The sequence below is a fragment of the Clupea harengus genome, chromosome 8 (genome assembly GCF_900700415.2).
Source record: "Clupea harengus chromosome 8, Ch_v2.0.2, whole genome shotgun sequence".
Classification (NCBI taxonomy): Eukaryota; Metazoa; Chordata; class Actinopteri; order Clupeiformes; family Clupeidae; genus Clupea; species Clupea harengus.
This window is the reverse complement of record NC_045159.1, coordinates 12,780,932-12,797,739: the sequence shown is the minus strand read 5'-3', so window position 1 is coordinate 12,797,739 and position 16,808 is coordinate 12,780,932. Positions and strand designations below refer to the sequence as shown.

At 44.1% G+C, this 16,808-nt stretch overlaps 3 protein-coding genes across 9 annotated transcripts in view; all 3 read right to left on the bottom strand.

The window, feature by feature from the left end:
• Window positions 1–1,844: 1,844 nt before the first annotated feature.
• On the bottom strand, window positions 1,845–3,922 carry si:ch211-237l4.6 (uncharacterized protein LOC446130 homolog). The gene is made up of 3 exons (XM_042708476.1): window positions 3,708–3,922; window positions 2,526–2,632; window positions 1,845–2,291 (listed from the first exon to the last, which is right to left on the bottom strand). Exons 2-3 carry the CDS (start codon window positions 2,608–2,610, stop codon window positions 2,140–2,142), a joined length of 237 nt encoding a protein of 78 aa, XP_042564410.1. The 5' UTR covers window positions 2,611–2,632; window positions 3,708–3,922; the 3' UTR covers window positions 1,845–2,139.
• Window positions 3,923–5,102: 1,180 nt separating this feature from the next.
• tmem88a (transmembrane protein 88 a) lies at window positions 5,103–10,377 on the bottom strand. 2 transcript variants are annotated; one of them, XM_012829972.3, is made up of 3 exons: window positions 9,281–10,377; window positions 7,582–7,976; window positions 5,103–5,815 (listed from the first exon to the last, which is right to left on the bottom strand). In XM_012829972.3, the coding sequence occupies exons 2-3, from the start codon at window positions 7,957–7,959 to the stop codon at window positions 5,540–5,542; spliced, it is 654 nt and encodes a 217-aa protein (XP_012685426.1). In that variant the 5' UTR covers window positions 7,960–7,976; window positions 9,281–10,377; the 3' UTR covers window positions 5,103–5,539. The 2 variants fall into 2 exon arrangements, with proteins under 2 accessions (XP_012685426.1, XP_031427788.1); XM_031571928.2 differs by lacking the exon at window positions 9,281–10,377 and adding an exon at window positions 8,290–8,688.
• Window positions 10,378–11,698: 1,321 nt separating this feature from the next.
• kdm6bb (lysine (K)-specific demethylase 6B, b) overlaps window positions 11,699–16,808 on the bottom strand; it is a 33,771-nt gene continuing 28,661 nt past the window's right edge. For all 6 annotated transcript variants that reach the window (XM_042708472.1, XM_042708473.1, XM_031571926.2 and 3 more), the window contains 5 exons: window positions 16,555–16,742; window positions 15,336–15,477; window positions 14,716–14,842; window positions 14,020–14,190; window positions 11,699–13,537 (listed from right to left, as the gene is read on the bottom strand). In XM_042708472.1, the coding sequence (XP_042564406.1) occupies window positions 13,514–13,537; window positions 14,020–14,190; window positions 14,716–14,842; window positions 15,336–15,477; window positions 16,555–16,742 (652 nt within the window). In that variant the 3' untranslated portion in view covers window positions 11,699–13,513. The remainder of the gene's footprint in view (window positions 13,538–14,019; window positions 14,191–14,715; window positions 14,843–15,335; window positions 15,478–16,554; window positions 16,743–16,808) is intronic.

Genomic DNA, 16,808 nt, shown 5'->3' with positions numbered 1-16,808 from the left:
TTCTATGTGTCTCTCTGTAGAGGTGATTAACTGACAGCCTGTTAGTCAAGATCATAATTCTCTGTGGCGCCAAGCTCCGCCTTTAGGCACCATAACAACACAGGCCATTATCCATCATGTTATGTAATATCCTGTCTCCCAGAAAGGTTCTCATTGTGTTTTTTTATCAGTCTATTGTGAAAAAGACTCTGAAAACTATGGCCTAAGTATATCTAATATCTTTACCACAACATACAAATGACAAAGTGTATGTGTGTGGGGTGGGGGGGGGGGGGCAATTCATTATGCTAAAACATTGGTCCTTACACAATTGACTCAAAGGTTTAGTTCAGTTCAGCACCAACATATGGATTCATGGAGTCATGACAACCTATAGTGAGAACAGTCACATATCAGATGTGTCAGACTAAGTCAGCTATCTAAGAGTTCAGCTTTCACATATTGTAAGTTGAAGTCAGGCATTTCCTGGAATTCCCTATTCATTTCAGTTTCTGTGTCAAGTATACATGGGAAAATAGTGCCATCATATGGTCAAAGTCTGGAACTGCTTTGATACAGTTTGGCAGTTCTATAAAAAATCCAAATGGTTTTACAACTACATCTTTTCTAATGTTACAGTTAGAGAAGATCAGAATGTGTCTTATTATATCAGTTTCAGCATCTTATTCCCTTCCAGTTTTACATGACATCTTTCAAGCGCAAAAATCCAATCAACAACAACACACAAGAATTACTAAAAAATACAAATTTATATAAAGGAGCCTTGAGAATCATATTTTGATTTAGAATAAAGCTAATTTCACCTTTTCCTTTGATAGCAAAAACTGATGAACTGATGAAGTTAACCCATCACTGTACTGGTCATGTTGGATTATTAAATCATTAAGTCATGACTTTTTACATTTTAATCGACAAACGTGGTTTAAGACCACTCAAAATGGAACCTGAATAGATGTCATTCAGCCCCCCAAAATCTATGAAACATTTAATCCCCATATTCTCTGTTAGTTAAAGTCTTGTAAGACTTTACATAGTCAATGAGTTCTGTTTTTAATGGTGCTGGTAGCACCTGTATATGTTAATGTATAACTGGACACATTATTATTGCGTTTTTATTGTTTGCCTCTTTCAACTTCAAGGGATACGCAGAGAACCATACATTTGCAATTGTGTACCCTTCACCCGTGGCATACAAGTATCAGTGTGGGACTCCTTGATTGTCGTGTTTCTGAAATGAATACTAGGGAGATCATTTCTCATTAATATGGTAATACTCATGCATGCATTCACAAAAATAAGACTATTCTACAAAAAGGGCACAGCAGGACACCGGTGTGATGGTTACAGTTCTTGAAGATTTAATAGATTCAACAGAATCGGTTTTGACATTGCAAGATATCAATCTTTTAGTCTCAATTTTATTGATATAAAAGAACACCAAGCAAATATATAGATATTCTATAACATTGTAGACAGAATAATTGGGAGTGATCAGCTTAGAATGAAACCAAACTCACACATACAGGCATTGGCGCTCGCACGCACACATGCACACACGCACACACGCACACACACGCACACACACACACACACACACACACACACACACACACACACACACACACACACAGACACACACACACACACACACACACACACACAATCACACACACACACACACACACACACAAATAAATACCTAAAACTCCACAAAATACCTTCACAGAGACAAAGGACGACAAAGACAAAAGACAACGGACAAATCCAGAGACTAAAATGCACTTCAGGCTAAGTTTTGTAAACACAATTCCTGCTTATTTTTTGCATTTTCTTCCTTTCTTTTACTTTGAAATCTCCATTTCTACAGGACGTACCCAAAACATCATCAACAACGTCAATGTTAGTTTTTATTTTTCCTGCCCAGATTCACAGCTAATTAGTGTTACTATTCCTGATCATCTGGACAGTTCCTATCCTAAGGAGTGCAAATAAGCAAGTCCCTTCAGATGAACTGCCATCATGGAGAGACAGTGGGGCCAAGTCACTGAGGGGTGCTGGGAAGGATAGGGGAAGGATGGCTTGCTGGGCACTGCTGTGCTGAAGGCTGCTATGTGGGCAGGAGGGTGTCGGGGAGTCGGGCTAATAGGTGGTGTCGATGATGTTGCCCTCCATCTGGTGCCGGTAGCTGATCCGGGCCTTCTGGGAGAGGTAGACCTGCCGCACTCCGCCACCCTCGGTGTCACACACCCAGGAGGCTGAGGAGAACTCCGGCTTCACCTCCCCAGATGGTACTGAGAGGAGGACAGGAAGTAGAGGAGAGGAGAGGAGGGGAAAGGAGGAGAAAGGAGAAAGTCAAAGATGAGAAGACCATTACATACCAAACTAAGTAAACACGCAAAGAGAACTAAATAACAGGAGATACGTTACAGTAATGACCAAATTTACTCAAATGCATTCATCCCAACTACATCTATCCGTCCAGTGATGTCCCATGCAAGCCTTTCAAAAGATGCAGGATATCTTACCGGCTGGGGGAGGACCCAGTCTTCCTTTGCCGCGGCCTTTACCATGACGGTAAAAAGGAAAGCACTGCAAAACCTTCACACCCATGACTGCAACTGATGGATCAGACCTGTTGGAAATGGGACAATGTCTGTGAGCATTTAACTGTTCTGCACTCTCTGTTCCATTACTTTAGAGAAAGAAATTAGATTTATATACAAGGGCAGGATTTGTATGATTGGATTTGTAAGCTTCATATCTCACATAAGATCAGGCTAATGTTTTTTGTGTTTCTTATATGGTATTTCACACACATACTTTCAAGTTGCAACACTTAACCTGTAAAGGTACAGTACATACAAGTACAAGTACACATCTCGCCTGTGTTTCCAAACCATATTATACAATGTGATGAGAATGAGATTCTCTAAAAGTAGTGTAGCAGGCATCTCAATGATAGTTGTTCTACACTCCTAATTGGACGAATCCTTGAGTTGACACCTGATCCCTGTTTGCATGTGTTGCGGTCTCTTGTAGCATGCAAGAGTATAACTTCCTGTCCTGCTCTGTTTACCCAGTAGCCTGGGCTTATTAGACATCCCCTCACTTTAACTGCCTTGCAAACAGACCGTGCAAACCAAATCAAAACACAAATTCATCCTGTTGGGGAACTGTGGGATAAAAGCCCTGTTACAAGTGGTAAGCCACATTAAAAGCAACAACATCATTTTCTCCGAACCGAAGTTACATAAACACTCAGATAATCCAAGAGGAACTAGAGCACCATCCAGGCTACCCAAGGATAAGGATGACGTCGACAAACACAAAAATCACCAGCCAAATCAGTATGCCACTGTTAGATACTCAGCATCTATACCCATTTAGTTCGTTGCAATCTATATATTTCCATGCGTAAAATTCACTGTACAATCACAAACTCCCCCAATAGTTTCAGAAATGGTTATTATCATTTCTTATTTCTTCTATTCATTTTATTTAATTTTATTTGTAGCCTACTGTAGAAGCCTCAAAATGATTATCAATTTAACTTCGACAAAACATACATCAAGGGTAAGGGACATTCTGTATTCTACTGTCAAACAAAGTAACTATGTCTCCTTCATATGACTCAGCATTCACATTCATTCCCATGCCTCCACAGTTGGCCTCGCCTGTTTACAAAGCATTTTAGAAGGTAAACCTACCTGATGTATATTAAAGTGCATCCAGTGTATAGTGCTGCGCTGTTGATAGCCTGTGTTAGGATTGAAAGGATTCATCCATGTATTATTTTTCGCTTCTCTGCGTTTGGAGATTGATGCGCGGACGTTGTGAACCGAATTCATTCCCAGTGGATAAAGATGCTTTGCCAAGCTCCCTGTCTCGTTTTTCCGTTACCTCGGTTGCGGGCTTAACTCTACTGCGCGTGCGCGGAAGGCTATGGGAAATTTCCACAAGTCTTAAAATACCTAATCCTCACCGCGTGGCTCCGGGTCAAAACACCGACATTGTCTGCTCAGCCCCTCCCGTGTCTGCTGGACGCTCAGTACTTTGGCAACAAAAGCACGTAATGCCGAGTCGGTCTTAGGGAACAGCTTTGTGGGCAAGCGCTTTGGATGGCAGACACGCTTCACAGTGTACCCTTGTCAAGTATAACAAAAGTGAAAAAGATTTTATGGGACAAAATGTAGAGACGGAGCATACAGCAGAATGTCTGCCTTTTATTAATGAGCATTCTGCAGCATAGGCTTTTGCTTCATTCATGTGCATCATATGGCTTGTGAATATCGAGGCCTGTGTGTAGAGACATAACATTGGCAATTGTATAACTGTTATATCGTGATTATACGCCACTGTTGTACTGTTTATTGTATGTCCTTTACTTATATTACTTAACGCACAGATCCGATACTCTAGGATGCCCCTGAGTATAAAAAACAAACGCTATTTGGATTTATACCAACCGTCATCCCTACTAGAAAGTAATCCTAAGAAATGTGTTTACAACAGCACTAAGTAACCTGTACGAAGTGCCCAAGGACTCCGGTGATCTATTAGGTAATCAGACGAGGATCTTGTCTGCATGGCTCACAGTCTGGTTAACGAGCCAGTTACATGAAAGGGCCATTGATCCCATGGCCAATCAGATTAAAAGTGATTGTTCTAACCCCAGATGCCAGGTCAGTACAGTTCTTGGCAAAAGGGACCAATAAAGCGGCTGGAACTGATCGTAAAACAGCGATCCTAACGATACCACCCAGAGGAAAAAACAGGAAACGAGTTTTTGATTAAAGGGTAGAAGTAGAATTAGCTTGCTGCTTTGTCTCCATATCTACACTATCGTTCTGCTTTTCAAGAGCACATTTCCCTCATCTCTCTTCTTCAATAGGCCTCTCACACTTAGTAAGAAGCGCATTAAACTTTATTTTGAAGTCTGTAGTTCAGACACTGCTCCATTTATGCGTGCTCAGAGTAGTTTTGAGACCGTATATTACTTTATAGATCCAGTAGCACACAGAAACTGTACAGCACAAATTAACCCTTCGTAGTCACATCAAAAACACCCAAATGGTATATTAAAGGAATGTTACCCATATACCTTTCAGGCAGATACAAAAATCAGTTTATTCAGAGATTAGCAGAGAAGAAACATTTGTATCTACAAAGTATGAAAATATACATGAAAAAAAAATACTGTAGACGAAGATAATACAGTGAACATAGATAATTCAGTGTGTTATATGACTTTTACTCTTTTTTTAAATTTTTATCTCTCTTTTACATTTGTATCTGTTCTGTCTATCTGCATGCATCCTGCTATCCCTGAATGCCTCCTGTCCGATGCAAGTTAAAGTTCACTACCCTATCAGTCCAGTCAGCCCATTGGATGAATAATATATACACATCACCGGTCACTACACCAACTCATCTCGAGTGACATAACTGACCGAACGGAAAACCTCAAACTCAACCTGTGTATCGGCTCAGCTCGGCTCGGCTCAGCCCGCATCCTCTCATCATCCAACCTCCCTGTGACTCAAACCCACACGCTCCCTTTCCCCTCCCTCTCGCCCCCCTGCTGGCCGCAGCAGCTCAGGCCGCGGTGGTGTGAGGCGGGCATGTTTTTGTAGACGGCGCGGCTGTAGGGGATGAAGCAGAGGCCCAGCTGCAGGTGGCGGGCAAGACGGCAGTAGGCAGCCAGAGCCAGCACCAGGAGCGGCGTGAGCAGCAGGAAGCCCACCACCAGCAGCGCGACGCAGCCCTCGTCGTTCAGCAGGTCCGAGCAGTACACAGACGTCCCGTGGGGCTGCACCTGTGGATGAGCGAGGGTGGGGAAGAAAAGGGAGTAGGTGGAGGGTGGTGGAGAGAGACGATTGGTTATTAATGAACAGTAGGTTAATGGAGCAATTGTTGGAAAATTATGATTATTTCAGGTGGTCCCTGTGGAGGAGCCTTTTTAAGGTTAAATGTTTGTCAAGCATTGTGTTATAAAGTTTGCTTCGTCAAAAAGTGTCTGGATGTGAAATTGGACATCTAATTGTAGACATGGGAGGCATAGGCAGCGTCTTTGTTCACAGTAATATGCTCAGCACTACACCTAGATGCACCGCAACTCAAAGTAATTTATTTACATGGTAGGATTATATCAGAGGGGTGTTTTTTTCAGTGTAGATGAATGGCATTTCAAGAATTTTGTTTATTTATTGTTAAGTCGAATTTGAAATTTGAAATCTTGGTTAAAGGGGCATTTGGCTTGAGAGTACACTCAGCATAGCTAACAGATGGCTACAGAGAGCAAGACACACACAAGCGCACACAAGCGCACACAAGCGCACACAAGCGCACACACACACACACACACACACACACACACACACACACACACACAGATACACATTTACGCACACACACAAACACACAATCTCTCTCTCTCTCTTTCTCCCTCTCTCTCTCGCACACAGACACAAATACACACACACAGATACACACCCTGTGCACACACACACTCTCTCTCTCACTCTCTCTCTCTCACACACACACACACACACACAGAAACACACACAGAAACACTTACTCGCTTATACACACACACACACACACACTCTCTCACACACACACACACACACACACACACACACACACACACACACACACACACACACACACACACACACACACACACACACACACACACACACACACACACACACACACACACACTGGTACTGCAGGAAGTCAGCCTGATCCCCTGTTCTTCCTGTGGCTCTGCTGGCAGGAAAGTAGTCATAGCAATGCCAAGGTCAGGGTTCCAATTCCCATTAAGAACCCACATACTGAGACAACGTCTGCCACACACTCACCAGTCACTATTCTATAAGAGAAGTTTTTAATGAATTGGTTTACTACAAAGCCTCACACACTCATTGTGATGTGGTGCAAGGAAAATGTTTAGGAGGAGGAGTGTATATTGATATATAGTCTAATAATCTTGATGGTTCTTGCTTATCAGTCAAACAAATTGGGTGTCATTACTTGGAGCTTGAAGTGTGTGTGATAGTCATAGTGTGAAGAGATGAGAGGTTGCTTTGAAGTCATCCATGGAATGTGAGATGAATGGACAGGGAGAGGAGGATATACAGAGTGTTGGAGGAGGAAGCCTAGCTCTGCCGACATACCTTTGCACACACATACGTGGTGTGTGTGTGTGCTCATGGATACTTTACACATGCATTGTTAGAACATGAGCATGTCAGTGATGCGAGCGCACATATACGGTACAGTTTATCAGACAAATTAATTACTTCATCTATATTCACAAACTTTAGTTTTAATCAAGTTCACACACACACACACACTCTTTCAAACATACACACTCTCTCTTTCAAACACACACACACACACACACACACACACACACACACACACACACACACACACACACACACACACACAAACATACACACACACACACACACACACACACAAACACACACACCCTTCCCTGAACACACCTCCATATTATAACTCCATTAGTCAAAAAAATGCCTGAGCCAGTGGCTCACTTCCTGGGGAGCTTACCGAGGAATGGCACAGGAAGCCAAACACCAGCATGACGAGGGCGGGCAGGAGGATGAGGCCAAACACGATGCTGGCCAGGCCGCCGTTGATGGTGGCAATGATCAGGTTCTGCGCCGACACCAGCACCGAACACGCCCAGCAGTCCAGTGAGCTCCGCAGCTCCAGCGGAACCTCACCGGTGCCTCCGCCGGCTCCGCTGCCCGCCAACGAGTAGGGAGGCGGCACCACTACGGTGCCTGACCCCGCGCTGGTCGCCAACGCCGGTGCCATGCTTGACGAGACAGAGTTGGTGTGGTGGAGGCGGGTGTGCTCCCCGAGGTCCGAGTTCCCCATCTGGGACAACGACTTATCCAGAGTCCCGTTTCGAGACAGACTCATTTTTTCTCCCCCAAAAACTGTAAGTCACAAAAGATCAGAGAATCAGAGATCAAGTTACATTCTGAGGACACATGGACTTTACTAGTAGTCTTTATAGCAAAATACATGATTACCAGACGAGTGTATTGACAAGCAGAAATGTTGTGTGACCATTTTGGCAACTACATCTTTGGTTTTACTGAACTCTAATTTTTTAGACAAGACAAAGACAAAGCCTTGTACAAACAAGGACCATTTTGGCCCGACCTGAAGTGTTGAAATGTGCGGAAAGTAAACACAGATAGCTAAAGTTACCGAGCGCCACAGGAAATCGACCCTTCTGCAACATACCTCCCCCAACTTTGTCTCCAGGATGACTAAAAACACCAAACAATGAGTCCAGGAGTTGGAGCTTCAGGAAACAGTATGCTGACCCAAACACATTTCCCCTCCTGCCAGCCTGTGGGACATCTCCCCAAACATTGAACTCCCCCGCCCCTCCCCAATGGAAGACTGTGAAAAACAGACTTAGGCTTGCCCCTCAAATGGTGGTAGGAAGATTACGGAGGAGGCCACAAACGGGTTCACAGGGCACCTGGGAGCCTGTGTGTCTCCATCCTGCGAGAGCGATGGTCCAGTTCTCAGACAACATCCCGTGAATCTGGTCCGCCCTCAAGACAAGGACCATATGTGACATCACTCGCCAATAATAGTAGACACTATTGTTGTGTTTCGTAGAACTTAACAACTTTGCCCTAATCTTGAGAACACATCTTGGCCTTACAATAGGGGGGGGGGGGGGGGGGACCGCCTGAGTCACAAGATGTTTTATCACGTGGTCCTTTTGATTTGGTTTATGGCTGAAACATCTGTGCACTTACGGATCCCCACCAGGCTGGCACTGTCAACGGTTTCGGCTCCTGTGACCAGCTAGAGGTCAATATTTTGGTAGATAATGAGAGAAAGGTGCTCACAGTACCTATTTTACCTCTCTGAATGCTTTTTAAACAGTATCTTCAAAGTGAGGGAGTTATATCTGCAACTATTTAGAAGTGAATGGCATTCATACTCATTCTAATAATAATACAAAACACTTCACAGAAATACAGAAACTATGGTTAATAGCTCTTTTTAAAAGCCATACATTTGACCCTATTTTAGAAGTGGTAACAGTATCATGTAGTGAATCAATTGCTCATGCAGTGAGAAGCTGAAATGAGTGTTTAGGCATGATAGTTATTAGATAGATAGAGAGATAGATAGATAGATAGATAGATAGATAGATAGATGAAAGTAGTGTTTAGGCATGATAGTTATTGATAATGATGCTCCCTTCACTCACCGTGACGATGGACTCACTGGTGCCTTTTTTTTCTCCGTTGTTCACTTTACTTCACTTCTCACCTTCGACACTTGGAGGGAAAGTTTGTTTGATGACAACTTCTTCAGCTCCTTTTACCAAGCCTGTGAGGTGATATAAAAGGTCCTTTTTGTTGAAGATCTTACGTGGTTATTTGTCCAGTCAGTACCCTCTGTGCTTCTATTCCGTAGGTAGTTCCTTTTGGACGCGTTCCTGCCTCTTCTTTTGGAGCGGCAGATGTTCTTCGATATTTTTTCCCCTCTGATTCAGGTGGAGCAGACGTGAGTTGTGTTACTCCTTACTACATGCGCTCACAAACGCCACTGAGTGAGACCTTGTTTCTCTTCCCGCACTTTCTTTCTCTCTCTCTCTCTTTTCCTGACTCAGTCTTTCCTTCCTCTGACATAGGTCCTGTCCCCCTCCTGTTTTATCAGCCTGCCCTCCACACTGACTGTGATGTGTGAGTAAGGGGGCAGCTGTGGTATTTGGGGAAGGGGGTCTGTGTAGTGGGGGTGTCGTCTGGGAGGGGATTCTCTGATAAGTGAGTTTGTTGCATATGGGGTGGGGTGGGGAATATGTCCCAGGTTCTACGACTGGAGTGAGATCTTGACTTTCCGACCGGTGTTCCGAGGGTCCCACGCCCATGTCATGATCACATTCAGCTCCCACCCAGCGACACAAATCACCAATTGGCCATTCCTAATACTCATCATCTTAGGTCAAGTGATACATTCACCTCTCTCTTAATTTAAGAATAACTGTATCTGTTTTGGGAGATACAGAAACACCCATTATCTCATTTCAGCCCAGTGTAAATACCTTCAAAGTGCAGATAATTGCCATGATCTGATAAACTTAGTTTATTTTCATTTGGTTTTTACATTGTGGAAACTAAAAAGGGAGCCTAAGCTTTTCTGATATAATTGCATGAACGCAATCTAACTTCCTCATTCGTCTGGTAGTAGTACTCTAATGCTGGTTTAATGGACTGCCAAGCCAGCCTGTTACATAACATGCATTCTTATATCACACCCATGGACATATCTGCCCACACATTCCTCTGGCTGTAATCTAGGGAGTTAGCAGAGACAGATAAGACCCACAGGCCCCATGTCGGGCGAGCGGGGGGGGGGGGGGGGGGGCGGAGGGGAGTGCTTGGGGGTGGGGTGCAGGGTACCCCATGGGACAGGCCCAACAAGAACCATTTAAATCAGGCTGACCGGGCACCCCGTGAGAGGGCTGGCTAGCCGCTCCACAACGAAGCAAAATAAACTGTGTGTCCAAAAGTTCTGGGAGTCGCCTGAAAATCAGTGCCTGCTCATACATATGATTGCAATGTCTCCCCCTACCCCCTTAGGCGATGATGAGTGATGTGTGATGATTTTTCTGAGGGTTTTCGCCCCCTGGGGAAAGCATGCATCACTGTCTGCCATATGATTGCTTTACTCCAGGAGGGCACAGGGGAGAGCAAGGGAGCTGCACGATGAATCTCTGGGGGAGTTGTGCTGATAATGGGTGATGGTGGCAGAGATAGAGTGAGAGAGAGCGAGAGAGAGAGAGGGAGAGAGAGAGAGAGAGAGAGATGGGGGGGATGGGAGGTCTCTGTCTGGCCAACGTCAGTCTGGACAGTGTCGGGTTTGAGTCTGGCGGCCAACGAGGTGGTGGGGTTGTGGTGGATGAAAAACAGAACACAGGTTCTGATTGTGAGGGGGTGAATGAGAGAAAGGCATGAGAATTATGACCCACAGAGAAAAAAATCAACTACACGGGAGGGATAGGGAGAAAGAGAGAGAGGGGGGGAGAAAGAGAGAGAGGGTTAGAGAGAGAAAGACGGGATCACATTGATGATAAGAGAGCAGGTGGGATTTGAGTTCAAAGAGGGGGCTAAATTATTTCTTTTTCCCCTCTCTCCAGTATCAGCGTCTCTTGATGTTGCTGTTTATTTTCTCGTGCTGTTTTGGGAGGGGGGCACGTCTGGAGATGGATAAAGGCAAAAGAGGGCACCAGGGAGAAATGGATGGAAAGAGAAAAAAAAAGATTAAAAATATGCAGTCAGAGTGGGGGAATAGTGTGTGGAGGGAGGAAAGAGCACGGAAGGGATATCCTGAGCGAGTCACGGTGAAGGAAGGCCGGCTTTCCTGTCCTCGGAGCCAGGATATCCGTGGCCCGAACTGTCGGCCAAAGAGAGGTGTCCCTTAAATGTCCACCACCCCCCCACCCCAACCATATACCCCCCTACTCCCTGTTTCTGAGTTGTGCCAGGCTGTTGTCTAAGAGGAAATAATTGTCTTGAAAGAAAAAAAACAACATCCATTGAAGTCCAGTTGCTCTAATTGGCAGGAAGATAATCTGTCTGATCTGTAGTCGGTTATGTACAAAGCCTGAACAAACAGACATAGATCTATCAAAATGTTTTTATTTTTTTTATGTAATCAATAATCAAAACCACAGAGTGTTTAAGACAGGTCTGGCTCAGTTTGTCTTGTTGTGTGATTAGATTTCTGTACAAAAGTACAGCATAAATAAGGAGAAAAACGAGGTTTAATGCTACCTTGAAAAAACAAAGAAAATATTCATGAAGAGGCAACTGACACAAAATCTTTACCTCAGCACACACTCCACATTTTTTTTTCCGCTCTTGTGTGTTTGTATAATAATAATCATTATTATTACAACAATAATATTCATGATAATTGTCAGAATAGTAAAGCACGTTTACAATAATGTGTTTTAAAAGTTCAAAAGGAGGAGAAACAAATCTGAACCCATCTGTTACAGTACAAAGACATTCCATTCATAAATGAGTACTGACTCCGGTTCTAAGCACCAACCAGTAGAGAGTAAGCTATAGTTCTTCTCTTCAATCTATAGATCATTTACATGTCATTTCAGAGGGCGGGAGGGGGATGAAGCACCATTTAAAATCAGACTTCCCCCTCTTCTGCCTCGTGGACATGGACAATATAAAACTTAAAAAATCTGGCAATCCCATATTAAAAAGGAGCACCACGGATGTTTAATAAATACATACGGAAAACAAACAAACGAAACCCTGAAATAAATAACGACATACAATTCCGATTTTCAAACACAAAGGAGATCACTGATACTGTGAAAAGCAAATGAAAAAAAAAGCAGAAACTATCTTGAACATTAAAAGCATTGCAATGTGTGACAATCTCTGTTGGAGCAGGAATGATTTGGGATTATACAAAAGATCCACTACACACACACACACACACACACACACACACACACCCACACACACACACATGGTTTCTTTACACAAATGCAACTAAATCAGCCTTCAAGCAAACCCGTATCTTTTGAGAACTCGGAAAAACATAGATATATATTTCATATTCGTAATGCATTAGAAAAAAACTTCACTGTTCCATTGTTTTTATCTTTTTATCTAAATACAAGTCACAAGGCCAAAATGGTGTAATAATTCTAGGCTGTAAGAAAGAAGTCTATACCAGTACAATAAGAATAAATACAAAAAAATCTAATCAAAATAGCACCCAATGAAGAATATAAAAATCAAGGACAAAAAAAATGAAAGAAAAGAGCTTTATCACACTGTGAAAAGATCATCATCAAAAAGAATCGGAGCAACGCCATAGAGACCAACTCCCTCATAGACAAGGTGATTCCACAGATGTTACGCTAGCAAAAACACAGCTGCCTCGCCTCACTCACAGACACACAATAACCAGACCGGCCATGATTCTGTCAGATTTGCATAAGAGTAAATTAAAGAGTAAACTAGTACCTGAATAAATGCGCATGTTCGGCAACTTGTTTTTTTTGTTTTGTTTGTTTGTTTGTTTGTTTTCTTTTTGTCCTTACACCTTGTGTAATCACAGCAGTTCCCATTCGTAGTTTAAATAACCTGATATGAAATTCCAACACAAATTCACATTTTCTGTCCGAGTCCGGTATGCTAGCCGAGAGCAGGAATATCTTGTCCTTCCTATCATGCCCCAGATTGTTTCTGATGAAGTCGCTGGTAAAGAGGGGGGGGAAGACAATGGAGCTGAAGGTATCGTTTGCTGATGCTGTGCTCTTGTGTAAACACTACAGAGTAAACGTGCGTGTTTGTTTTGACTGGTTGCTCATGGAGACGGAACAGTAGTGGTTGTTAAGGGAGCAGGCATCAGAGCTGGAAGGATTTGGCTATGGCTGCTGAGGGGGGTCAAAAAGGTTCCTGCCTCACTTGGAGCAAGGTAAGGGAGCCTAAGACACACACAAACACACAAACACAAACACAGAGAGAAAGAGAGAGAGAGAGAGAGCATAAATAACGGGGTTAACAGTGTGAAAATTTTGTCATTGAGGGGTCTGCTCATCCCTTCCTCAGGTCAACATTCAGAGGCGTGTTTTCTTCAGTAGGTTTACATGTAGAGAAAGATTTAGAGTTGCAGCTGCCGTTGCCGTTGCCATTTGTGTAACACACGCATCCTTTGCAAGTACTGATAGTATTGTGTGCGTGTGTGTGTGTGTGTGTGTGTGTGTATGCATGTGTGTGTGTGTGTGTGTGTGTGTGTGTGTGTGTGTGTGTATGCATGTGTGTGTGTGTGTGTATATGCATGTGTGTGTGTGTGTATGCATGTGTGTGTGTGTGTGTGTGTGTGTGTATGCATGTGTGTGTGTGTGTGTGTGTGTGTGTGTGTGTGTATGCATGTGTATGTGTGTGTGTGTGTGTGTGTGTCTCTCACCACGTTGAAGCTGTCGTAGATGTTCATGAGCTCCTCGACACGGTACTGCTCCAGCACCACCACTCCGGTCATGCTGGGGCAGTGCTGGCGGGCGCAGTCCTCACAGTGCACCACGTACGTCTTCCTGTTGCTGCTCTCGCTCGTCACAAACAGCAGGCAGAACACCTCCAACTGCACACACGCACACGCACGCGCACGCGCACGCACACACACACACACACACACACACACACACACACAAGCACACACACACAAGCACAATGCATGGTCAGACACCCTGTAAACCAGTCTGAGTCCTATAGACATTGGGGTTGTGATTGCTGATAGTAAAACACAAGTTCAGTATGATATGATCTGGAGAATTGAAATCACCCTCTTGTGTTCTGCACAACTGGGCTGTATTCATAGTATTCTACCGAGTGCTGTGAATCAATAGAGTATAAAAGAAGACAACAAAACCGTGACCACTTTTATTTTGTGGAAAGATTTTCGAACTTCTAACAGAACTTAAGTGGTCATAAATACACCCCTAATTGAATGTAATGGACTATAACACACTGACCTGGCAAGCACTACTGATCACAGAGTAGGCCTATGGCCAACATGGTTGGTTGTAGGAAGGGATGCAGAGAACTACAATGTGCAACACCATGGGACAACACGTGCAAGGTTAGGAAATGTTCCAGAGAGACTCACATCACACTCGTTGCAGTAGTAGGCGGGTTCGTCCTTCACACGGCTCTGGTAGGAGATCTTGTTGCCCGTGGCGACCAGCTGGTCTCGCAGAATCTGGATATGCTTCATAGACTGAAGGAGGCAATGCCTGCGACAACATGACACAGAAAAGAGGCACACACAGGAAATGAGAGGAGGTGACGACAAACACTGGATGACATTTTAAGGCTGCACGCTGAAGGCCGCGTTAAATGTAGCTGTATTTGTTGGTGTTCAGCTGGTGTCTGCCTGTTGAGTAGAACTGAACCAGTTGTAAAGTACAACTGCGCTAAGCTAAGACGAAACCCGTTTGCCGTTTATCCACAAGGAAAATGTACGTATGTTATCTGTAGCATCTCTATCTGAAAGTCATTTAAACGCTCCTTCAGTTTCTAGGGCTGTGGTGAATTGACTGGGTTAAGCACTCAGTCTGTCAGTCACTAGCCCATTTATTCTGACATGGTTGTATCCTAATACACACACTAATCACACTTGGTACATAATACATTAATACTAAGTAACATGAACCAAACATAGTGCATTCTGAAAACAAACAAACAAACACACACACATACAAAATAATTAGATGGATGGAGACTCACTTGATCATTTTATGAGTGTCTGGGTCCGTAATCTTGATTGTGCGGGCCACATTCCAGGAGACGTGGATCATGGGAACAATGGACTTGACCTTTTTGACCTCGTTCCACTCAAATCGCTCCAGAGCCAGCTGGTATTGGTAGGCTGGGAGTAATCGAGACCAGGGAAGAGGAGAGAGTAAGAGGTCGCTGGAAGGCATCCATTTCCCAAGCCATAATCTCTACACTGGACGGCAGGCATTATAGCAGCAGGATTAACTAGGTCTTGCTAAGGGCTTTGTTACAAAAAACACTCTTTGAGAGTTTGGGGACTGACATTTATTACCAAGCAGCTCTGACCTGCTTTCTAAGGTACCAGTGGGTTTAAAGGTAGAGAGTAGAAAGAGAGATGGTAGAGATTTTGTAGTGGCTCTTAAAAGGTATGAAGTGACTCTTTTGCTGTAAATTAAAATAAGTACTTAGTACACTTGTTGAAGTCCTGCTCAGACTTGACTGGTCTGACATGCATGTTAATAATGTTTTTTTGTAAACATTTGATTTTGGTCCATTTTGATTTAAACCTCACTAAAGATGCAAACAAGTGTCTTTATGACAATTATATATCATTTATAGTTAAGCCTCCTTTGTCATGATGATGTACCACTTGGTTTTGAAGGGAAATTAACAAAATAAAACCCTATTCATATCAACTACTGATGTTTCAGTGTTGTGGCTGGAGAGAGTAAATCTGATTCATGGCCAGTCTGCGTGTGCCGCTTGTGTAACCTCCCCAGTAATTACTGCGCACGAGGGAATAGAGGAAGTGATTGACATGAAAGTCTTCTTATCGAGATTATGATGCCGAGATAAGAAGGCTGACAGAACATCCTAATACCCACTGCGCCTGCCCATACAAACACACCCACACACACTCACTCACACGCACACACACATACACACACGCACACATACACACACACATGCACACAGACACACACTCGCACACGGACACACACGCACACGCACACGCACACTCACACTCACACTCACACTCGCGCACGCGCACACGCACACGCACACGCACACACACACACACACACACTCACACTCACACTCACACTCACACACACACACACACACACTCACACACGCACACACGCACACACGCACACACACACTGTAGTCTTTCCCAGGTATTTGCTTCATTCATCTGTGACTCCATCTCACCAATGCTTTCACTCACAGTTTAGAGGGCCGACGTTCCAGGCGATGTTGTTGCACCAGCCCACGGCCTGGACCCAGTGCACGGTCCCAGCGTTGATCCACACCAGGTCGCCGGGCCGCTGGATGAAGCGGTACACTGGAATGTTGGACCGGTACAGGTCCTCCAGCACTGGCCACCAGGAGCCGGTCAGGTAGTCCACGCCATGCCTGGTAGAGAGGGAACGGGGGACAGAGGTGACAGAACACCATGTCACAATGGGGGAGTGCTCATGG